At 37.8% G+C, this 21,146-nt stretch overlaps 1 protein-coding gene across 4 annotated transcripts in view; it reads right to left on the bottom strand.

The window, feature by feature from the left end:
• Positions 1-15,911, bottom strand: part of lzts3b (leucine zipper, putative tumor suppressor family member 3b) — a 42,600-nt gene extending 26,689 nt beyond the window's left edge. Inside the window, exons 1-2 of one of the 4 annotated variants that reach the window (XM_047381509.1) lie at positions 15,683-15,911; positions 2,655-3,632 (exon numbers count right to left, since the gene is read on the bottom strand). In XM_047381509.1, the coding sequence (XP_047237465.1) occupies positions 2,655-3,515 (861 nt within the window). In that variant the 5' untranslated portion in view covers positions 3,516-3,632; positions 15,683-15,911. The remainder of the gene's footprint in view (positions 1-2,654; positions 3,633-15,682) is intronic. The other 3 variants (XM_047381511.1, XM_047381508.1, XM_047381510.1) reach the window with 3 other exon arrangements.
• Between the last annotated feature and the right edge of the window lie 5,235 nt (positions 15,912-21,146).

Genomic DNA, 21,146 nt, shown 5'->3' with positions numbered 1-21,146 from the left:
GAGGCAGAATTTGGTGTATGCTCCTCAGATCTGGAACAAACTCCCTGAAAACCTGAGATGTGCAAAAACTGTTGGTTCCTCTAAATCAGGACTGAAAACATTTTTGTTTACAGCAGCTTGTGATCAAATAATTTTGATAATGAATTGTTTGAAACATTTGTTTCTTTGAAGCCTTCAATATCTGTATTTTAGAATCTTTTTTTTTTAATGCTTAGGTTTTATTTTCTGTCTTTCATAACCTGTAAAGCACTTTGGATTGCCTTGTGTTATTGGTGCTATAAACTTGCCTTGCCTTTTGCAATGAAAAAATACATGAATCAATATATTTTGTAACATTTCAGTGATTAGGCTATTTCTGTATACTTTAGCAAACCTTTAGACCACAAAAACATAAAGCTTAAATATTTATAAACAAAAAGTGAAGAATATTAAAACATTAACACTCAGGAATCACATTTAGACAGTGTAAACAGTTGTACTGCAGTTGTTTTAATTTAGCTAGGTTTTTTATATAACATATTTAAAAGCCTGAACAGATGAGTTAAAATTTACTCATGAAAATTAGGTCATCAGTACTTATGACTGCCTGTGGATGTCAGTCAGTCAGTCAAACTTTATTTGTATTAGGAGTCTGCATACAAACTGCAAAGCACAGTGTTTTACAGACTAAAAACTTGTAGGTGCTCCATGTTGGTTCCTAATAGCAGAAATGATGTGAACATTTTTTTTAAATATGAACTTAATAGAAAGGACTGTTTTTAGTAGCTTTTCTTTGCCCTATCTACATAAAATCTGCACAGCAGAATGACTAATAGCACAGGGAGGCATTTTTTTGTTTTAGAATTAGGCTGCTATGTGTTTTTGTTTTACCTTTAATAATCTGTAAATATAAAACTTTCTATTAAGGAAAAAATATAGCAGTGTAAAAGTATGATGTTTACTGTGATCATGAAATCTAAAGAATTTCTAAAGAAATAAAATTATTAATCTTTAACAACACAAAGAAATTTTTTTATCACATCTATCAATAATGCTTGACAAGCATTTTTTTTTTCTTCCAAATGTCATGTTGGTTCTGCAGCTTAAGACAATTTTTATTTTTTCTAGAATCAAAGCCAAAAAGAAACGTTCTTTTGATTGGAAACTTCGCTGATCCCTGTATTAGAATAAATGTTCTGCTCCTCTGAATTTGCTGACCCCCATGTTGGATATTCAAACATCTTAGACATGACTTCTGATCTACGACAACTACTTTCCTCCATCTAGTCATAAGAACCTCTCATCACACTTAAATGGGGTCCAGAGATCTTTAAAAGTTATAAAAGAGTTGTTCTAAATCCCTTTACAGATATGTAAATGTTTCACAAATTTTAATGATCTTATTTGACTGATTTAGAATATTGGTAGGCTTAAAATATTCTATAATTTGTAAATTTAAAATATTGATAAATTCTAATTGTCACACTTGTCTTATACAGTAAAATAATTTTTGTGTTTGAAACCATTGAATGGTAATTTATTGAGATTTTGGGTCTCACTCAACTCTAAAGAATGTGGTTAGAAAAATATGAAACCCATTTTCTTTTCTTGGTTGTCTAACCTGACGTAGCCCTTACATTTCCTGCCTCAAGACTGCCTCTGATAGGCGATCAGTTCCTCATAATTTCTCCTTCCCTGGAGGCCGCACCTCCCAGGGAGCTCGGAGGTATTGAGACTCAGACAGAATAATCAGGCAACTCAGCAAGAAGACTTGTTTTACTGAAACAACATGAAGGCTGATTACTTCTTGAGATTTAGTTGTGCTAAATACTTTTGTTTGATTGGTATGTGTCTAATTTCTTTGTGAATTTCCTTTGTTTTTCCCCCACATCTCAAACGTTTGTCCACATCAATAGCATCCTTATCGATATTGTTGTACCCATTCCTGGCTTAGAAGTAACCACCAAGACACCCAACAAACTGAGCCAAAACCAACAGCCTTCCAGTTTGAGCTACCTTCCAACTGAGAAACAGCTGTTTTGCCAAGACTTTTCTGTAGGCTGAACTGAGCGAACAGGACTTTGGGAGCAAAGAATTCAAGTCGGTTTCATGAGGGGTGAACCCGGACCACACATTAACTAGCTCAGTTATTCATTTAGTGGTAGTTCTGGTAATGCGAGCTTTCCCCTCTATGATTAAAATTAGATATTAGAATTCAAAATTTATCTTAAATTAAGACCATGGGCCTTATTTTTAAACTCCTGAGAAACAAGTAAACCATTAATAAAAGTTTGATTTTTTTCCAATTTGAGTACTCCAATTGTGAAATTACCTAGCCATAAACTCTCTTCTTAGTCTGTAACAGGTAGTTTGTGGAGTAGTTAACATTACTATCTTTGTTCTTTAGATCTGACTTTGTGTCCCTGTTTTTACTTAACTAAACCACTAGTAAACAGATCTTATTTTGATTTTAAATTGATTATGTTGATTAACAGTTAAGGCTGTTTTTTCATATAATCATTCTATTTTATATAGTTTAATTATTTTCATGTTGAGTAAATCTCAGTTTTGAGAAACACAGTTTCCCTTGCTTGCTTATAGAGATTTATTTATTTATGTACTTTACTATAGTTTGATGTTGCTTATCCATGCTGTAGTCTGAAATGTCAAACTACCTGCTCCAGTTTTCCTGACACGGCCATGATCTTAGGCGGGTTGTGGTTTGGAGGATTGTGGCCGACTGGATTGTTTTCATTGTCAGTTCTGGTTGCAACCATCTCTCTGTGCTGGTGGTGGTTCATGCCCACACTGGTCTTCTCGCTGACTCCTCGACCCACAATGTTTCCACAGACATCCAGACCTGCCGCCTGCATCTGCATCTGCATCTGCATCTGCATCTCCCTCTCCCTCTCCATCCGCTCGTTTTCCAGCCTCTCTCTTTCCCGCTCCCTTTCTCTCTCCCTTTCTCGTTCCCTCTCCCTCTCTATCTTCTCTCTTTCTATTCTCTCTCTCTCCCTCTCCCTGGCCCGCTCCCTCTCACGCTCCCTCTCACGTTCCAGCCTCTCCCTCTCCACCCGCTCCCGCTCCCTCTCCCGGTTCCTCTCCCTTTCACGTTCCCTCTCGAGCCTCTCCCGGTCCCAGTCTCGGTCCCGATCCCTGCCCCTCTCGCGCTGTCTCTCCCTCTCCCTCTCCCATTCCCTCTCCCTTCTGACAGCTACGTTCCCACAGTCCAACTGGTTGTTGTTGTTGGAGGGGGCGGTCATGGTACATTCAGTGTGGGTTGAGGAGGCTGTTTCTGTTGGCCGGTCAGTCCCAGTGCAGGTCCCAGTCCCAATACTAACACTGCCTCGTTCATCGCTTGACGCCGTCCCATCCGAAATAGTCGCCGGGGGGCGGGGCAGCCGCTCTGCGCTGCAGCTGCGGTCTGCAGGGCAACGGCGAGAGAGGGGGGGAGCTCGAGGCAGGGTGGTCCTCGTGCCCACGGACTTCATGGCAAATTCCTGCTCTCCTGCCACCCCACTGCCAACACTGCCCATAGTGGAGGTCAAAGGTCAGGGATTAGAGGTTAGGAGTCAGGATTGGGGAGGGTCACAGATACATTTGGAAGTAGTGTGGGTCATCACAACCTAATGCAGGTAGTGGGGGCACACACACTAGAGGAACACAGAAAAACGAAAGCAGTTATACAATATTGTAATTGCATAATGACTAGTTATACAATATTGGAGGCAAATTAGACTCTGCCCACAAACAGGGGCACTGTGGTCCTCCCACCACAATGAAAACCAAAAGGTTCACAAACATTAGTCTAAACAATAAAACAGGTTGATCTGCTGTTAAATAAGAAAATCATTGAGCAACTATTTTTGGTTTATAATAGGGGTATACTGGGAGTATTTCCATTAAAATACAGGCCCCCCAGCAAAGATGTGTTAAAAGCCTTAAAATAAATAAAAAAATTGTATTGAAGTAACTGGGAAAAATATTTGATAAATCAGATTTTTTAGTTCAGTTTCACTAGCCACCTCCATACCTGAACAATGCCAGTCCTGTAGAACCACTTTATCTGAACCTGTCTGACAACATGAAGTAGACTAAAAGATTTACAGAAGCAACTGATCCGGTCCTGATATAAAGAAATTCAAGAACAGATGCTAAACAAAGTAACTGACATCTACCTTTTTGTAAAAATGGTCACAAAGCTTTTTCTTAGGCTTTGGGATTCTAGAAATGTACAGTGAGAGCCCTTATCCACAAATGGGGAAAACATGGGAGTAGGTGAGACCGGCCTATCAGAAATACTCAAAGAGCGCATCAACAACTCATCCGGATCATAAAAGAACCAAAAATAACATCTAAAACACTGCAGGCCTCACTTGTCTCACTTGAGGTCAGTGTTCATGATTTAACAAGAAAGAAAGAATGGGCAAAAATTACATCTATGGGAGAGTTCCAAGACCAAAACTCCTGCTGACCAAAGAGAACATAAAGACTCACATTTATCCACAGGTAAACGTGGAACTACAGATGCACCACAGTCAGCTGAGCCAACATAACTAGGTAAATAAATGTTTAAATGAATCTGCACTGTCTCAGAGTTATTGCTAACCTTTTCCACCTGTTCCTTAAGTTACAGTTGTGCTAAATAACATTAGCAGGAAGGTCCTGTTGTTGTTACAAGGTAAAGTCAGTATATGATTCGTTTGATTATTTAACAGCATAACTGGAAGCTACAAATCAGAGGCTGGCTTCAGTGTTTTGTTTACTACCTGAAAGAGCTGGGAACTAATGTTAAAACAGCTTTATGAGTTTATCTGCTGAATGGTTGCATTTCCTCTGTGAATACGCCAAGGACAGGCCATACCAAGTCCAAAATAAATTGTTTTTAAAAAAAGTAAAATATATTTTTACACCATATCAGGTCCATTGATACTTATGGTTTGCATGCTCTTGCTGCCTAAAAAGCCAAAACTGTTACTATTTACACTTTTAATTCCTTTTAATTTGTTAAGTGTAAACAGACTGTGAGTCTCTGCTTAGTTTTTCTGTCAGTTAATGTCCTTGATTTGATACTTTTACCTATAAATAGATCTTTCACTGGAAATAATGGGAACAATCTATTCCTGTTTTAAATGACTGGAATAGAAAAACCCTCCAGTTAAAGCTTTTTTTTAAACCTAAATATATTTTACAATATAATATGATTTTTTTGTCGTGTTTTCAGCATTAACAGCATATAATAACAAGTCTTAGAATAAAATAGTAAAGATCATTATTGTTTTCCCCCATTTAAATATTCTTCAGAAAATAGTGTGCAGATTAGATTATTGGACCATGTTTTTATTGCTGGTGAGGAACATAGTTGCCCCAAATATTTTTTAAGGGAACATCTCCCTCTTTGTTAGGTTATTTGTGCTTATTGGATATAGAACATGTTGCACCTCTGCTCTTCTTTTATGATAGAGACCTGGTTTTCTTAGGCTAGCTTAATTAAAATAAAGCAAAGTTGCCTAATAATGCTACTGGCGTTGCTGTTTAACTTTATAAGTGCATTGCAACCTCTTTCATTTTATTTTCTTTCATCTTACATTTCCATAAGCTTAACTACATATTTTTTTATGCTGAAAACATTCAATGGTCTGCCTTAGCAACAGCTAAATCTTATCTACACCTTTTCAACATCTTTTCCCACACGGAGGCTCTGAAAGTGCCAAGAAAATGGGTTAACCATGAAACTTTGCTGAACCTCCATAGAGACAGAAAACAATGTGAACGGTAGCTGCCAAATGGATTGCCAAATTTTCTTTTTAATACAGTTTTGTCACATATTTGACCTCCTCAAAATGATTCAGTTTTAGAGAACCAACAGTTTCTACTTTTAAAAACCAGCTTACAACCTTCTATTATGATGCCAAAAGTTGTAAAATAAAATAAAATAAATAAAATACAGTTTATACAGGGAACACAGACTGCAGTCACTAATGAATTAAGTATTTTAATCAAGTTTTCTAGATAACACAGTAAAGATCAAATAGCTGTAATGTATTAACCTTTAATACATACATCTTTTGAGTCCCCCAAAAAGCCTAATGTTAGGGGGGCCAGAAACATCTCCAGCTCTGGCTGGAGATGTAAATTTATCACAGTTCGACAGCCGTTGTTGAGGTTAAGCAAACAAGTTATTAAGTTTAGAAGACAATTACTATTTTACAGCAATGTATTTTCACAATGATAATTTTAGAAAATCCAATGTTATTTTTGGAATGCATTTACTTAGTGGGGAAAATAATTGTTTGTTAACAAAATCAACAGTGGAATAATAATTAGTATGCCTAACAATCTCTTTAAAATAAATGTAACTGAAGCTTTTTTAAATAAATACCTAACCTCTGTTTACCTGAGGTATAAATATTATCTGGCACAGAGGCAAATTGGTCACTGTTACGGCACTGCAGCAAAGAGTGCTAATTTGGGGTCACCAAGTCTACATAACTATCTACTTGCCAATCAGGGCCCTTATTCATAAAGATTCTCAGAGTCCTCTCAGAGAGCTCCTATCTTGTCCTAAACATTCCTGCCAAGGAGTCTCAGCTTAAGGGTGATTCAGTTCGCTGCTGAGAGCGACTCTGAGAAAGGAGACGACAGAAATTCCTATCTTAGTGAGGAAGGATGGTTGACCGCGTTGCTCTCTTCTAAGAGCTGTGATTGGTTGTTAAAAAAAAACTAAAAACAAATATGCACCTAGTTATCAATGGAGAGAATTTAACCAATGATAGAATTTAGACTGGAATTAGAAATGTTCACCAGCCTGGATTGTGAGAAGCGGTGGTACCTGCTGCCTTTAGGAGCTGGAAAGGAGACTGCAGCACACCAGAGAGCTTCTCCACAGACGGATGAGCGCTGTTGATGACCAACCCTCTTCCTTCTATTTATATAGTGTTTAGATTATTATACTTTATCTTGTCTAGAGTTTGTATTTATATATATATATATACAGTACAGACCAGAAGTTTGGACACACCTTCTCATTCAAAGAGTTTTCTTTATTTTCATGACTATGAATATTGTAGCTTCACACTGAAGGCATCAAAACTATGAATTAACACATGTGGAATTATATACTGAACAAAAAAGTGTGAAACAACTGAAGATATGTTTTATATTCTAGGTTCTTCAAAGTAGCCACCTTTTGCTGTGATTACTGCTCCGGACACTCTTGGCATTCTGGTGATGAGCTTCAAGAGGTAGTCACCTGAAATGGTTTTCCAACAGTCTTGAAGGAGTTCCCAGAGATGCTTAGCACTTGTTGGCCCTTTTGCCTTCATTCTGCGGTCCAGCTCACCCCAAACCATCTCAATTGGGTTCAGGTCCGGTGACTGTGGAGGCCAGGTCATCTGGCGCAGCAACCCATCACTCTCCTTCTTGGTCAAATAGCCCTTACACAGCCTGGAGGTGTGTTTGGGGTCATTGTCCTGTTGAAAAATAAATGATGTTCCAACTAAACGCAAACCGGATGGAATAGCATGTCGCTGCAAGATGCTGTAGTAGCCATGCTGGTTCAGTATGCCTTCAATTTTGAATAAATCCCCAACAGTGTCACCAGCAAAGCACCCCCACACCATCACACCTCCTCCTCCATGCTTCACGGTGGGAACCAGGCATGTAGAGTCCATCCGTTCACCTCTTCTGCGCCGCACAAAGACACGGTGGTTGGAACCAAAGATCTCAAACTTGGACTCATCAGACCAAAGCACAGATTTCCACTGGTCTAATGTCCATTCCTTGTGTTCTTTAGACCAAACAAGTCTCTTCTGCTTGTTGCCTGTCCTCAGCAGTGGTTTCCTAGCAGCTATTTTACCATGAAGGCCTGATTCACACAGTCTCCTCTTAACAGTTGTTCTAGAGATGTGTCTGCTGCTAGAACTCTGTGTGGCATTGACCTGTTCTCTAATCTGAGCTGCTGTTAACCTGCGATTTCTGAGGCTGGTGACTCGGATGAACTTATCGTCCGCAGCAGATGTGACTCTTGGTCTTCCTTTCCTGGGGCGGTCCTCATGTGAGCCAGTTTCTTTGTAGCGCTTGATGGTTTTTGCGACTGCACTTGGGGACACTTTCAAAGTTTTCCCAATTGTTCGGACTGACTGACCTTCATTTCTTAAAGTAATGATGGCCACTCGTTTTTCTTTACTTAGCTGCTTTTTTCTTTCCATAATACAAATTCTAACAGTCTATTCAGTAGGACTATCAGCTGTGTACTGTATCCACCTCTGGCACAAGACAACTGATGGTCCCAACCCCATTTATAAGGCTTGAAATCCCACTCATTAAACCTGACAGGACACACCTGTGAAGTGAAAACCATTTCAGGTGACTACCTCTTGAAGCTCATCAACAGAATGCCAAGAGTGTGCGTAACTAATTAATAGTTTTGATGCCTTCAGTGTGAATCTACAATATTCATAGTCATGAAAATAAAGACAACTCTTTGAATGAGAAGGTGTGTCCAAACTTTTGGTCTGTACTGTATGTATATTTATATATATGTATATATATATATTTTTTCTTTGTTTTCCAATTTTTGCCAAGTTTGTATTTTTGAAAGCATTTTATAATCTGTCAATATTGAAATAATTCTGTACTGTATTGTTTGTAGTGGTAGTGTTTTATTAATTCACTGTTGTTCATTGTTTGGAGAATATCTCTCCTTTCTCTCGTTCTTTCCGCCATCTTCCCTTCTTAAAACACTCTTAGGCTCACTAAAAGTCCTCCTAACTACTCTTACCATTTGTTCACTTTAGTAGCTCTCTTAATCCCTAAGATGCTTTGTGAATAACTTTAATCTTACCGAGGAAAAAAGATATTTCTTAGAATGACGTCACTAGGAGCTACTTTTAGTTTTAGGATTCTTTGTGAATACGGGGCCTAATGTTTGGGAGTGATGTCAGCAGAGAGCCTTTTCTGCCCAACCATCGCAGAAGCAAGCATGTTAAATTTACTGAACTCTACCGGGACTTTAAGTAGGACAGTGCACTTTGCTCAGATGAGACTAAATATAGCTTTTCAACCACGAACACTCCAGGTGGGTTTGGTTTGTATAAAGTATGAACATGTGGAAAAGCACATCATGCCTACTGTTAAGTGCAGTGGAGAACTGTGATGCTGTGGGCCTCTTTCTCTTCTTGGGAACCTTGGTAGAGTGCATGGCATCATGAACTAATTAAAATACCAGGACATTTTAGGAAAAATCTGCTGGCTTGAACCAGAAAGGGTTCGAAATGGATGCAGACAAATTAAAATCTTCTTGAAATGAAAAATGTGGGGTGCAACATAAACCATTTATCTTTTATTAAGGAAGTTTTTGAACAAGGACTGAATGTTTTCTGGTTTCTGAAAATAAACAAAAGAAGAAAACTATCTATCCATTTTCTATACCCGCTTCTTCCGTACAGGGTCGCAGTGGTGCCAGCAGTCTATGGGCAAGAGGCGGGCTACATTCTGAACGGGTCGCCGGTCCATCACAAGGCAACACAGTGACATACAAGACAAACAATCATGCAAACATCCCTTCCCACCTAAGGGCAATTTAGAGAAACCAATTAACCTAACAGTGTTTTTGGACTGTGGGAGGAAGCCAGAGTACATGGAGAGAACCCACGCATGCATGGGGAAAACTTGCACACTTCATGCAGAAAGACCCCCGGCCAGGAGTTGTACCTATGACCTTCTTGCTGTAAGTTGCAACAGTTGCAACCAACTGTGCCACCCTGCAGCCTAAAAAAAAAAACATTAACCCCAAAAGTTAGGCCCATTATATTCTGGTTTTGTTGTCATTTTTAAACAGAGAAAACAAGCAAGATCTGTTTTATGTTTCCGATCTCAATGATTTACAGATACCTTTTCTACAAAAATAAGACTTTAAATAAAAGGTATAGCTTATTGTTGACAAGGTGAAGAAAAACTATTTTACAGTAAACTAGTTTTTGTGTTTTTTCATTAATAATTTTTTTCCTGACCCACACATACTTTTAACTTGTGATTTGTGGCCCCCATGGCAAAAAGTGTGGACACCACTGATCTAGATACAGAGTTCCCACTCTCTGGATGCTCCAACCATTTAATTAAGTGCTGTCCTATTGGCATAAGGGGGATGTACACAGTATTAAATTACAGATTTGATTTTCCTAAAAATTTCAGATAAAGGATTGTTTTATTTTAAGGCTTTATACACATCTTTACCAGTCTGTCCAGCAATACAAAGTAAAAAAAAGTCCCTTATGCCCATGTGAATCAAAACACTAACTACTCAGATTTTACATCAATTCTTATCAGTGAACTGGAAAGGAAATACTACTGTTTTTACCAAAAGAAAAAAAACAAAAACAAATCCTGTACATAACACAAGTGCTGCATTGAACACAAACTTTAGTAAAGATTGGCAACTCATGCCTTCCCTCACAAGACAAATAATAGATGAGTTTTAACCCCTATTGTTGACCGTCAGAAATCTTTTAACTAACCCATTATTTCCAACCAGTAATTGTACAACAAAATGTACCAGTTGCTTGTTTTAAAAGCTATTCTGTAGTGGCGATTGTTTCCTCCATCATCTCCAACATGGTGTACACATTCAGGAAAAACAAATATGCTCACACAGCTTTACTACCTGTTGTAGTAGGACTGGCTCAAAATCAAGCAGCAATGAATCTCAATATTTTAACCCAAGCTTATTTTTCTTGGGGTTGGTTGATAGCTGGGGTCATTATACTGTGTCTGAATCCGTGTAGGGATAAACTGTATGTTTTAAATCTGCTTCATTGTCCTGAACAGATCTGATGTGTTAGATTTATAGGAACTCTGTACAGTTTGTTGTGACACTGTTACTTTGGTGGCCTCATATTCACATTATAGGCAGGAAAAACTTAATAACTGTTAAAAAATGTCTCAGCAGCACCTTTGGTCATTTGGTTAACTGAATATTTGAAACATACTTTATGAAAACCCAGTTCATATTGACTTCAACAAGGCAGCATTTCTCCCAGTTACAGCTCTGGTGAGAAGAAATGCATTATGGGCATGAAAACCTTATCAGTTTGATATTTGTTTTGATGATTTGCAGGGTGGAATGATTGCACAACAACCAGCTTTAACCAGGGTTCATACACATTTTTTCTTTCAAAATTCTAGGTTGTTTCACACTCAAATTTCTATATTTTGTTCCTGTAGTTTTTACAGCATTCTGAACATTTTAGTACAAAATATTCACCTTAAACTGCTTTAATAGTAGTTGTATTTGTAGGTTTTATAAATGACAAAACAACACAGAGCTGAAAGTTTAGATTTTGAGAATGTGGTAGAGTGTAATTCTGCTGCTTTTTTGGCATCTGGGCTAACTTAGACAAGCTGTATTTTAAAATCTGGAAGCGTTGTATTTGCCAAATAAGGACAGGAGCATCCTTCAATAAATGCAAGTTATTTAAACCAAAATGCTGCTGGATAAAATGTAAAAGTTTTAAGGGGTGATGTGCAAATCAAAGACAAAGAATTTCAGTTTGATATAAATTGATATAAACCCAACTGTAAAAAAGAAAGACAAGAAAAAAAAATATTTTTTAAATAATGAAATTTCTATTTTCACACTTATCCAGACCTGGAAAATGGCCAAATGAAATTCCAGACTTTTTAGGACTGTGTTAGAATCTTGTTTGACTATTTTATTAGACAGGAAATCTTTGCACAACTTTGATTATACTGTGGATTTTCACTTAAAAATGTTAAGTTAGGGTTGAGCCTACTTCATCTGTTGAAAAACCAAAGTTGTTATGACTTTTAGGATCATCGCCAAACACAGATGTGTCGATGATACAACCAAAATCTGTTGATTTGAGATGAAGTTGAAGAATTTGGAGTTAGTTGTACTTCTTTGTTTTACCACCCACTTTGGGTATTACACCAGTAGCGTTGAGTTTTTAAACTTGACCATAACAGACTTGTTATGGTCAAATAGCTCCATCTTTGTCTCACCTTTTAACAAAACGTTTATTTTTATTTTTTTTACCTGGAGCTGATTGTGTACTTTAAGTGGGTAGCTACAAATTTCAGTTTAATTTAAGCTGTTGATTTGAGAGCTGGGGCTTAAACCTTATTTTTAAAATAAATTAAAGTTAAAAGTTGTATAATCATTTCACCCTGAAAAAGGACTAGTCAGAGATGATTAAAATACCAAAACTGACACAAGATTCATGTCCATGGGTGCATGTACGTTTCTGACCGTAACTGTATTATACCCAGTCCTATAAACATTAGGATTCAAATTATTGTTCACAGTGGCCTAAAATGTTCAAGGATCGTATTCACAAAAAGTTCTGATTAAACCAAATTCTCCTATTTGGCATTTCATGTTTAACAAGAGGTAAACCTTCCACTATAAAGAAAGCTTGTGATGCATGAATACTGTGTTAAAAAAATCACTCGGTGGAGCTTTGTTCCCCCCTTCTAACAGATGAGCAGGGTTTCAATGTAAAGATTTAGGGGATACTGACGTGTATGTTGGCCAAATGAAACACACTCCTTGTACTACTCTTCTCTAGGTGAAAGATGCAGGTAATCAAACTGCTTCCACATCAAGGTCTGTTTTGGGAGCTGGATTTCATATCTAACTTTTGTTTTGTACATGGAGTTTAAAAGTGTTGAAAACCCTGTGAAAACGCCAGTTTTTTTGTTTTTGTTTTTAATATAAGAAAAATGATACTATGAAAGGTTGTGGATGAAAGGATAAACACAAGTATGCACACCCTTAAACCAAAACTGTGTGGAAACACCTTTTCTCAGGTCATAGATGTCAGTCTATTTGAGTTCACACCTGATATCAATTATGATGAATCCAATTAACCTGAAATAAAGTTCAGGTTTCCCTTGCTAATTTGCATCATTTGTCTACAGAGAGGTTAGAAATGAGCACATCAATTTCATTGTACAAAAGTATCAGTCAGGAGAAGCGTGCAAATAAAAAATCCATAGCATTATATACAGTTGAAACCAGATATTTTCATACACTGTACCAAACGACTACCATTTTTTGCTCACTGTCTGACATTAAATCAAACTAAACTTTGCCTGTATTAGGAAAGTTATGATTGCCAAAATTATATTTTACTAAAGGCCAGTAAATAAGATTTAATTTTGTTGATTTATTTTTATTACTTTCTTTAGCTACAGATGTTTACATGCACTAAGGTTACTATGCATTAACCCTTTTGGCAAGTCCAGATGGTCATGTCTTGGGTTTGTAAGCTTCTAATAGGTTAATTTACAACATCTGAGTTTAATAGAGACACACCTGTGGATGTACTGTATCATATGTATTAGAAAAATAAAAAGATATCAGGAACTATACCAGAAGGAGAATGTGGGATTCTCACAAGTCCAGATCATTCCTGGGTACAACTTCCAGGTGCCTAAAAGAACCACGTTCCCCATTCAAACAATTATCTGCAAGTTAAACAGCCCATTCAGGATGGAAACTGACCCTGTGTCCCAGAGATGAACATGTTTTAGTGTGAAATGTACAAATTAACTCCAGAATAAAAACAAAGGACCTTATGACAATGGAGGCTGATGCTGGCGAGATAATTATCCACAGTGAAAGAAGTCGTGTACAACAATGGGCTGAAAGGCCACTCAAAAAGAAAGAAGCCTTTAAATGGTCTGAAATTGTATAGCGCTTTATCAAGTCCCCAGAGTGCTTTGCACTACATTCAGCCATCCACCCATTCACACACACATTCACACACTGACAGTGGTAAGCTACATTATAGCCACAGCTGCCCTAAGGGCAGACTGATAGACTGCCATACAATCTGCGCCACCGGGCCCTCTGACCACCATCAGCAGGCAAGGCGGGTGAAGTGTCTTGCTCAAGGACACAACAACTGAGACGGACAGGACCCACCGGTTACAGGACAAACTCCTATCACCATCATGAGGGAAGAATATTTTATTGAAATATTGAGGCAAAATTAAAGATCAGCCAGGAGGTTAAAGTTTGGGCACAAATGTATATATACAGTATATGTAAATTTCTGGATTTAGCTGTATGGCACAGTAAATACAGTCATCAATATTTGGAGAAAATGTGGGGCAATTGTGACAATGGCAAAAATAGACATTTCTACAAAACAAAAAGAAGACCAGATGGAAACTGATCAGTAAGGCTACCAAGATGCCAACAATCCCACTGAAGGAACTGCAAGACGTTTTGGTAGTTATTGGCTGTGGTATAGGTTTGCTAGACGGAGCATTTTTTTTCAAAGAAAACATGAATTCCTCTCTAAAATCTCACAACATCTGATGGAAGACTGTATTTCAGTGACATAAAACCAAGCCTGAACTTTTGGGCAACAATTCCAGAATGCAAGTTTGGTGCAAAAACATCCATGAGCATCACCAAATGAACACCAAAACTATAGTGAAACATGGTGGTGGCATTATCGTTCTTCTTCAGATGGAACTGTGGTCTTAGTTATGCTGGAAGAAATGATCAGCAGCTTCAAATACTAGATCTGCTAAGCAGGTTTTTGCTAGAGATAAAGTTGAAATGGGACCTTATTTTTCAGTGCCAGAGTGAGCCCAAACATACATTCAAATCAACAAAACAATGGTTTCGCCAGAAGACATTTAAAGTTCAAAAACGACCTAGAGTGCGGAGATTAATCCAACAGATAAACTGCATGGGCACCTAAAGAAGGTTGGGGACAAGAAATGTCCTCACAATCTAATAGATTAGGGAACCTTTGCAAACAGAGTGGGCAAATACTTATAAATCAAGATGTAGTGTGCTGATAAACTCCGCAAAGAATTAGTTTAGGGCTGTGCACAATTATGCAACCAGATTCTTGCACCTTTTTTTATTTATTTATTTTTTTACTTTTTACATTAATTCCTAAAACGATTCTATTTGATGCAGGTGGAAAATGTTCTCAAACAATCTAATGTTCAATTTTCTTCATCACAGCACCAGCTTTTAACAGGGATGTGTTTGCTTTTGAAATTCCCTGTGCATCCTACTAGCTAAAATTAGAGCAATTCACTATCTAAAATAAGGTATATAAGCTTCATAAAAAATAGGATTCCCTTCCATATTGATATTTAGTATTTCAATTTGTGTATAAGAGGGGAAAAAAATCTAAATGCACAATGTGGATGTTGAAACTAATAGAATTGAAATTCATCAGATAAACTGGATGTAGATAGATAGATAGATAGATAGATAGATAGATAGATAGATAGATAGATAGATAGATAGATAGATAGATAGATAGATAGATAGATAGATAGATAGATAGTCGTGCGATGCACCGCCCTTTCTTAGCCCATTTACTAGAGGTTTACTTCCACTCGGATGAATAGTAGTAGTAGTAAAATATGTATGTGCTGCTCTGCCTCCATCCCCTCCCCTCACGACTCCCTCGCTCTTCCTTTTCTCTGCATCCCTGGGCGGCAAGGGCGGCTTTAGCAGCATCCGCATCAAGCCTTGAATCCACTGCGCTCTCTGACAATTACCGACTAGGCCTCTGACTGAGAAAAATAAACCCACAAAAACCCTCACGACCCTCGCTGAACACCACCAATAACAACACAAACAATCTAGATCAAAACGCACAGCGTCGCTGACATTGACGACATATCATGCAGCAGCTTTGATTACCGATTGTAGCATCCCGGCGGTCCGTCATCAAAAGGCTACTCACTGTTTCTGCAGCTGGCTGGTCGGTAAGATGGCAGCCTGGAATCTGCAGTATTGTCACAAGACGGCGGCGTCGGTGCAGCTCGGCCGGATTCTGAGGGGTTCTGCGTTGCTACCGCGGCTCGGTTGTCTTCGACCGCTGTCAGCGTCGGATGCTGATGATGGAGTCGGTCGGTGGTTACGCGCATCAGCTGAGAGACACACACCCACCTCTGGCACCGCCCCCTTCGGCTTCACGATACAAACGCCCCCTTTTGGCATTCATCCAGTGTTCTTCCCTGGGAAAGGTCTGCAGAGTCACCTGGATGGACGGACGGATGGATGGATGGATGGATGGATGGATGGATGGATGTGACATTCACTCTGGAGATTAATTCCATAAATTCTGAGCCAGTTACATTTTATATAAAACATACCATACAATTCCCCTTTACTAATAAAGCACTTTAAAACCAACAATGCTGACCAAGGTGCTGGACTGTAACATATTGAATTAAAAGAAGGGTAAGAAATAACACAAGATAAAATGCTGATAAAAAAAAATAGAGGAAGCCATGAAATAAAACATAAAATCCCAGTCAAAGTGGCACTCTGTGTTAAAGGCCAGGGAGCAAACGTGTGTTTTTAAATACGATTTTAGAACAATGAGTGAGTACGATGGTCTGATGTGCGTTGGTAAACCATTACAGATAATTGGAGAACCAACTGAAAACGCCCTGTCACCTCTGAGCTTTCATCAAGTCTTTGGAATGGCTAAAAGCTTCTGGTCAGCCGATGTAGCAAGATGGTTCATATAAATGCAACAGTTCTTACTAATAAAATTATAAAAGCTTGGATCACTGTTTCTGGGTTCATTTCATGATTAGATTTGCCTATTTTTGTCAATTGTCCAAGCTGAAAAAAAGCAGGATTTGCACACAGAGTCAAAGCTGTCAAATTTTAAACAGGCATTCAGATAAACACTGAAATTTGTACTCAAACATTTTTCATACTTTGTCTGGGGTCCTGCTAGTGTTTAGTCTGAAGATTGTGACTTCGGTCCTGATCTTATTATAATTCAAGAAACATCCAACTTTGGATGTCACTAAGGCAGTGGAGGCCACGCTGTATGGAGCATGAGCCTTTTTAATTGGTAATACATCTGACATCTGTCTAAAGGTGAAAATGAATCTTGTGTTTCCTCAGAATCAAGGCTAGTGGAAGCAGGTATAATAGAAGTCCAAGAATGGAGCCTTGTGGTACCCCCCTGCAGAGGTAAAATATACAGAAAATACTTTGTACACATATATCGTCCATGCTTGCTTGTTGTTGATGTTTTTTCTCTCCTCCTTTTTTAATTTGTATTTTTGCATTTAAGGGAACATTTTAGAGTTTCCTAATGATGCCTTAAACTGACTTTATGACCTGGAGTGTTTTGCTTGAAAATCACCTCAGTCACTTTTATTTAATTTAATTAATGTTTTTGGGTCTGGTTAAAATTTCTTTAAATTTTTTCTAACTACTACAGTGAAATGCAGGAAAAAGATAAAGGGAGTGAACATTAATTAATATATGAATTTAATAATTATTATATATTATTTAACCTCATGGAAATGCACAATCTTACATTGTAAAAAGTCAGTCAGTCATTTTCTACCGCTTATTCCATAGTGGGTCGCGGGGAAGCTGGTGCCTATCTCCAGCAGTCTATGGGCAAGAGGCAGGGTACACCCTGGACAGGTCGCCAGCCCATCACAAGGCAACACACAAACAACCACGCACACACTCATTCATACACCTAAGGGCAATTTAGAGAGACCAATTAACCTAACAGGCATGTCTTTGGACTGTGGGAGGAAGCCGGAGTACCCGGTGAGAACCCATGCATGCACGGGGAGAACATGCAAACTCCATGCAGAAAGACCACTGGCTGGGAATCAAACCCAGAACCTTCTTGCTGCAAGGCAACAGTGCTACCAACTGCGCCACCGTGCAGCCCTGTAAAGAGTCAAAAAAGACAATTTTACTTTGAAATTCAATTCAAATGTTGCAGCCACATTTGCTTAGGTTGTTAACATGATTCAAAACACGTAAATTTAAGCAATTATAGGAAAATGGCTAATATTTGGTAAGATAGCTTTAAAAATATACATTGTGTAAAATATCAAGCTCTGACATAAGCAAAAACGATTAAATAATCTTTGTGTACATTTGTTAATCCTGCCATGGCCCCCAGGCAGGCAGGCACGTTTCTTAGCTAAGATATGATATCACTCTTCATACACAAGATATAACAAGGAATAAAAAAATAAAAGAAAATGCATTAAAACCAAGAAATACAATACAACATTAATGGCACAATTTAAGCATCCCACAGAGAGAAATAAATGTTAAAAGGCAAATTTCAAACAAATAGTTAAGACTTGGCACAACTGAACTGATACAGTCATCCTTGATCTTTATAACCTCAGTACATGTTGCAATTTTACAAAGAGACAACTGAATTAGAAAAACACCAAACAATTATTTTCAGTTTTAAAGCTCTTTCCCATGAATTTTGATTTGTTACGTCTTCAGACAAGAACAGAGTCGCAGATTTTAAATTCCCACTATTTAAAAGGTTCATAAATTACACACATTTATGTAATTGATGATGGGAGGGGGTACCTGGATGCTTAGATGTGACAGAGGTAGAATAATAATTGATTAGAGTAATTCATTCGTAAGATGCAGACTTTTGCACCTATCACATAAATGCCTAATTACATTTTTATAAATAAAAGGGTTGTTGGGGCTCCAGATGCATTATCTTAAAGCAGGTACATTATGTTTAGAAATTTAGGAATAGTTTGTTGAATTATGACATGTTTGAGGCAATACATGTTTACAATCATCCTTTCAGCTCACATGAGACTGTTGCCTCATAATCAGAAGGATTTGGGTTTGAACCTCAGGTTATCTAAGTGGAGGTTTGCAGGTTCTCCTGGTGCATGAGTGGGTGTTTTAATCCTGATTATACCTTCATGCAGAAACATTTAGGTATTTAAAAAAATGTTAATATCTTTATTTCAGAATTTGTAACAGCAATATATCTCCCGTTCTTGCCTGAAACACATAAAGAAACATAGGTAAGTTTTAAATGACCTAAATGAGACATAAAACAACTATATGCAGATAAAACATTATTCTAAATAGAGTGGACGTTTTTTTTTTTTTTTTTTTAAAGCAAATTGTTCATACTGGAAAAAAGAAGTCCAGTGACATAGAAATTAAGATAAAAAACAACATTAGTTAGAGACTGAAAATAATGCTGCTGCATGGTTTTGTGATACTTGCCTTTTCTACATCTTAGTATTTATTTGAGTACCAATCACATTAAACTAAAATAATCAGAATTCAGGTACTTTATATTTATAAATAAAATAAATAATGATTTTTTTTCTAAACCAAATAAAACCAGCTACTTTATTAACATAAATGTTTGATTTAAAATGTCTTTTGATTTTTTTCTACTATTGTTTAACAGCTTCATAGAGGGCTCACAGTCGAGAGTTTCTATTTCATTTAGGGCTGAAAAAAGTAGTCCAATATTGCTTTTGAAAAAAAAAAAGCTAGTATATGAAGCAAATATATTTTGTTCAAATATATTCAAGCGTCCAGGAGGGGGGAGTATTGTCACAGCTGGAAAACTCAAGCATACTAGAAAGAGGCGCTGGATCAATCAGAGTTCCCGGGGATGCTCTTGTTAACCTTGACCACCGTGGGGCGCTATAATTCCTTCCATTGAACTTGACTCAGTTTTGTGGTGTTCTATTTCATTTTGAAAAATCCAGTAAATTAATTACCGTAATAATAAAAACGCTCTTAATCGTTCTTTTCACCTTTCCCTTTGTTTGCTCTGACCACTTTTCTCCACAAGTTAAATCAGAATAAAGCCTCTGAAAATAAAAACAGGTACACACATTTATTGGGAGACATATATCTATGGAACTTATCCAGCCTTGTGAAATGCTAAATATTTTCTACTTCTATATTATGGATTTGACTCGTTGTTACGGATATTTTGTGAATATCTTGGTGATGAAAGGGTATGAATTGGTTGGCTTAGTACTTGGCCAGTCACTGTGTACTGAGAAATTGATCAAACGCAGACTAAATGTGTTTTTAATTGAGGAAATATATTATACAGTTTCATGTGTTTCTGTTGATGATGATGATAAATGAACCCCAGCTGACATTTGTATAGATATAATCCCTTGTTTTGGAAACTAGTTTTGTATTTGGGTAAACTCTTATGCTTTCACACCCAACACACAATTTGCCTTAATTTAAAAATGCATTTTTCAAACAGAAATGCAAATATTATGTAAAGGTAACCGAGAAACGAGACACTGGCAAAAGCTTTCATTTCTAGATAGGGACCAATACTGAATGATTCAGAACAACAAGTAATCAATCTTCTTTTGCGGTAAGAGCAGCAGAAGAGGGGAATGTTTAAAAACTGTTTCTGAATTAAATTTTTTTAAGACACATCTAAAACAATGACCAAAGCTTCAGCAAGCATTTATGCACCGACTACGCCAAAACAAATTCCTTGTATGTCCAAAAACGTACTTGGCAATAAAGCTTTTCTGATTCTGATTCTGATTCTGATTCTGATCACTGTTGCTTTCAGTTTAGTAAATCACTCTAGTGTCCATTAATATTTTATTTATTTGAATTGTATTTCTATAATTGTTGTTATTGGTATTGTATTTATATGTAGACATGGTCAAGATGATCTGCTGCAGTTCAAACCGAGCATCAGAATGCGGAAGAAAGGTGATTTAAGTGACTTGTGGATGCCAGAGGTCAGAGGAGAATGGCCACACTGGTTCGAGCTGATAGAAAGGCAACAGTAACTCAAATACCCACTCGTTACAATCAAGGCATGCAGAAGAGCATCTCTGAACGCACAACAGGTCGAACCTTGAGGCGGATGGGCTACAGCAGCAGAAGACCACACCGGGTGCCACTCCTGTCAGCTAAGAACAGGAAACTGAGGGTACAAATCGCATAGGCTCACAAAAACTGGACAGTAGAAGACTGGAAAAACGTTGCCTGGTCGGATGAGCAGATGATCCATACTGGCTTGTATCAATGGTTCAGGCTGGTGGTGGTGGTGTAATGGTGTGGGGGATCTTTTCTTGGCATTCTTTAGGCCCCTTAGTACCAATTGAGCGTCGTGTCAACGCCACAGCCTACCTGAGTATTGTTGCTGACTATGTCCATCCCTTTATGACCACAGTGTACCCATCTTCTGATGGTTCCTTCCAGCAGGATAACGCACCGTGTCATAAAGCACGAATCATCCTAGACTGGTTTCTTGAACATGACAATGAGTTAACTGGCCTCAAATGGCCTCCAGAGTCACCAGATCTCAATCCAATAGAGCACCTTTGGGATG

The sequence above is a fragment of the Girardinichthys multiradiatus genome, chromosome 12 (assembly GCF_021462225.1).
Source record: "Girardinichthys multiradiatus isolate DD_20200921_A chromosome 12, DD_fGirMul_XY1, whole genome shotgun sequence".
NCBI lineage: Eukaryota > Metazoa > Chordata > Actinopteri > Cyprinodontiformes > Goodeidae > Girardinichthys > Girardinichthys multiradiatus.
The sequence above is the reverse complement of the archived record's forward strand: the minus strand, read 5'-3'. Positions and strand labels throughout refer to the sequence as shown.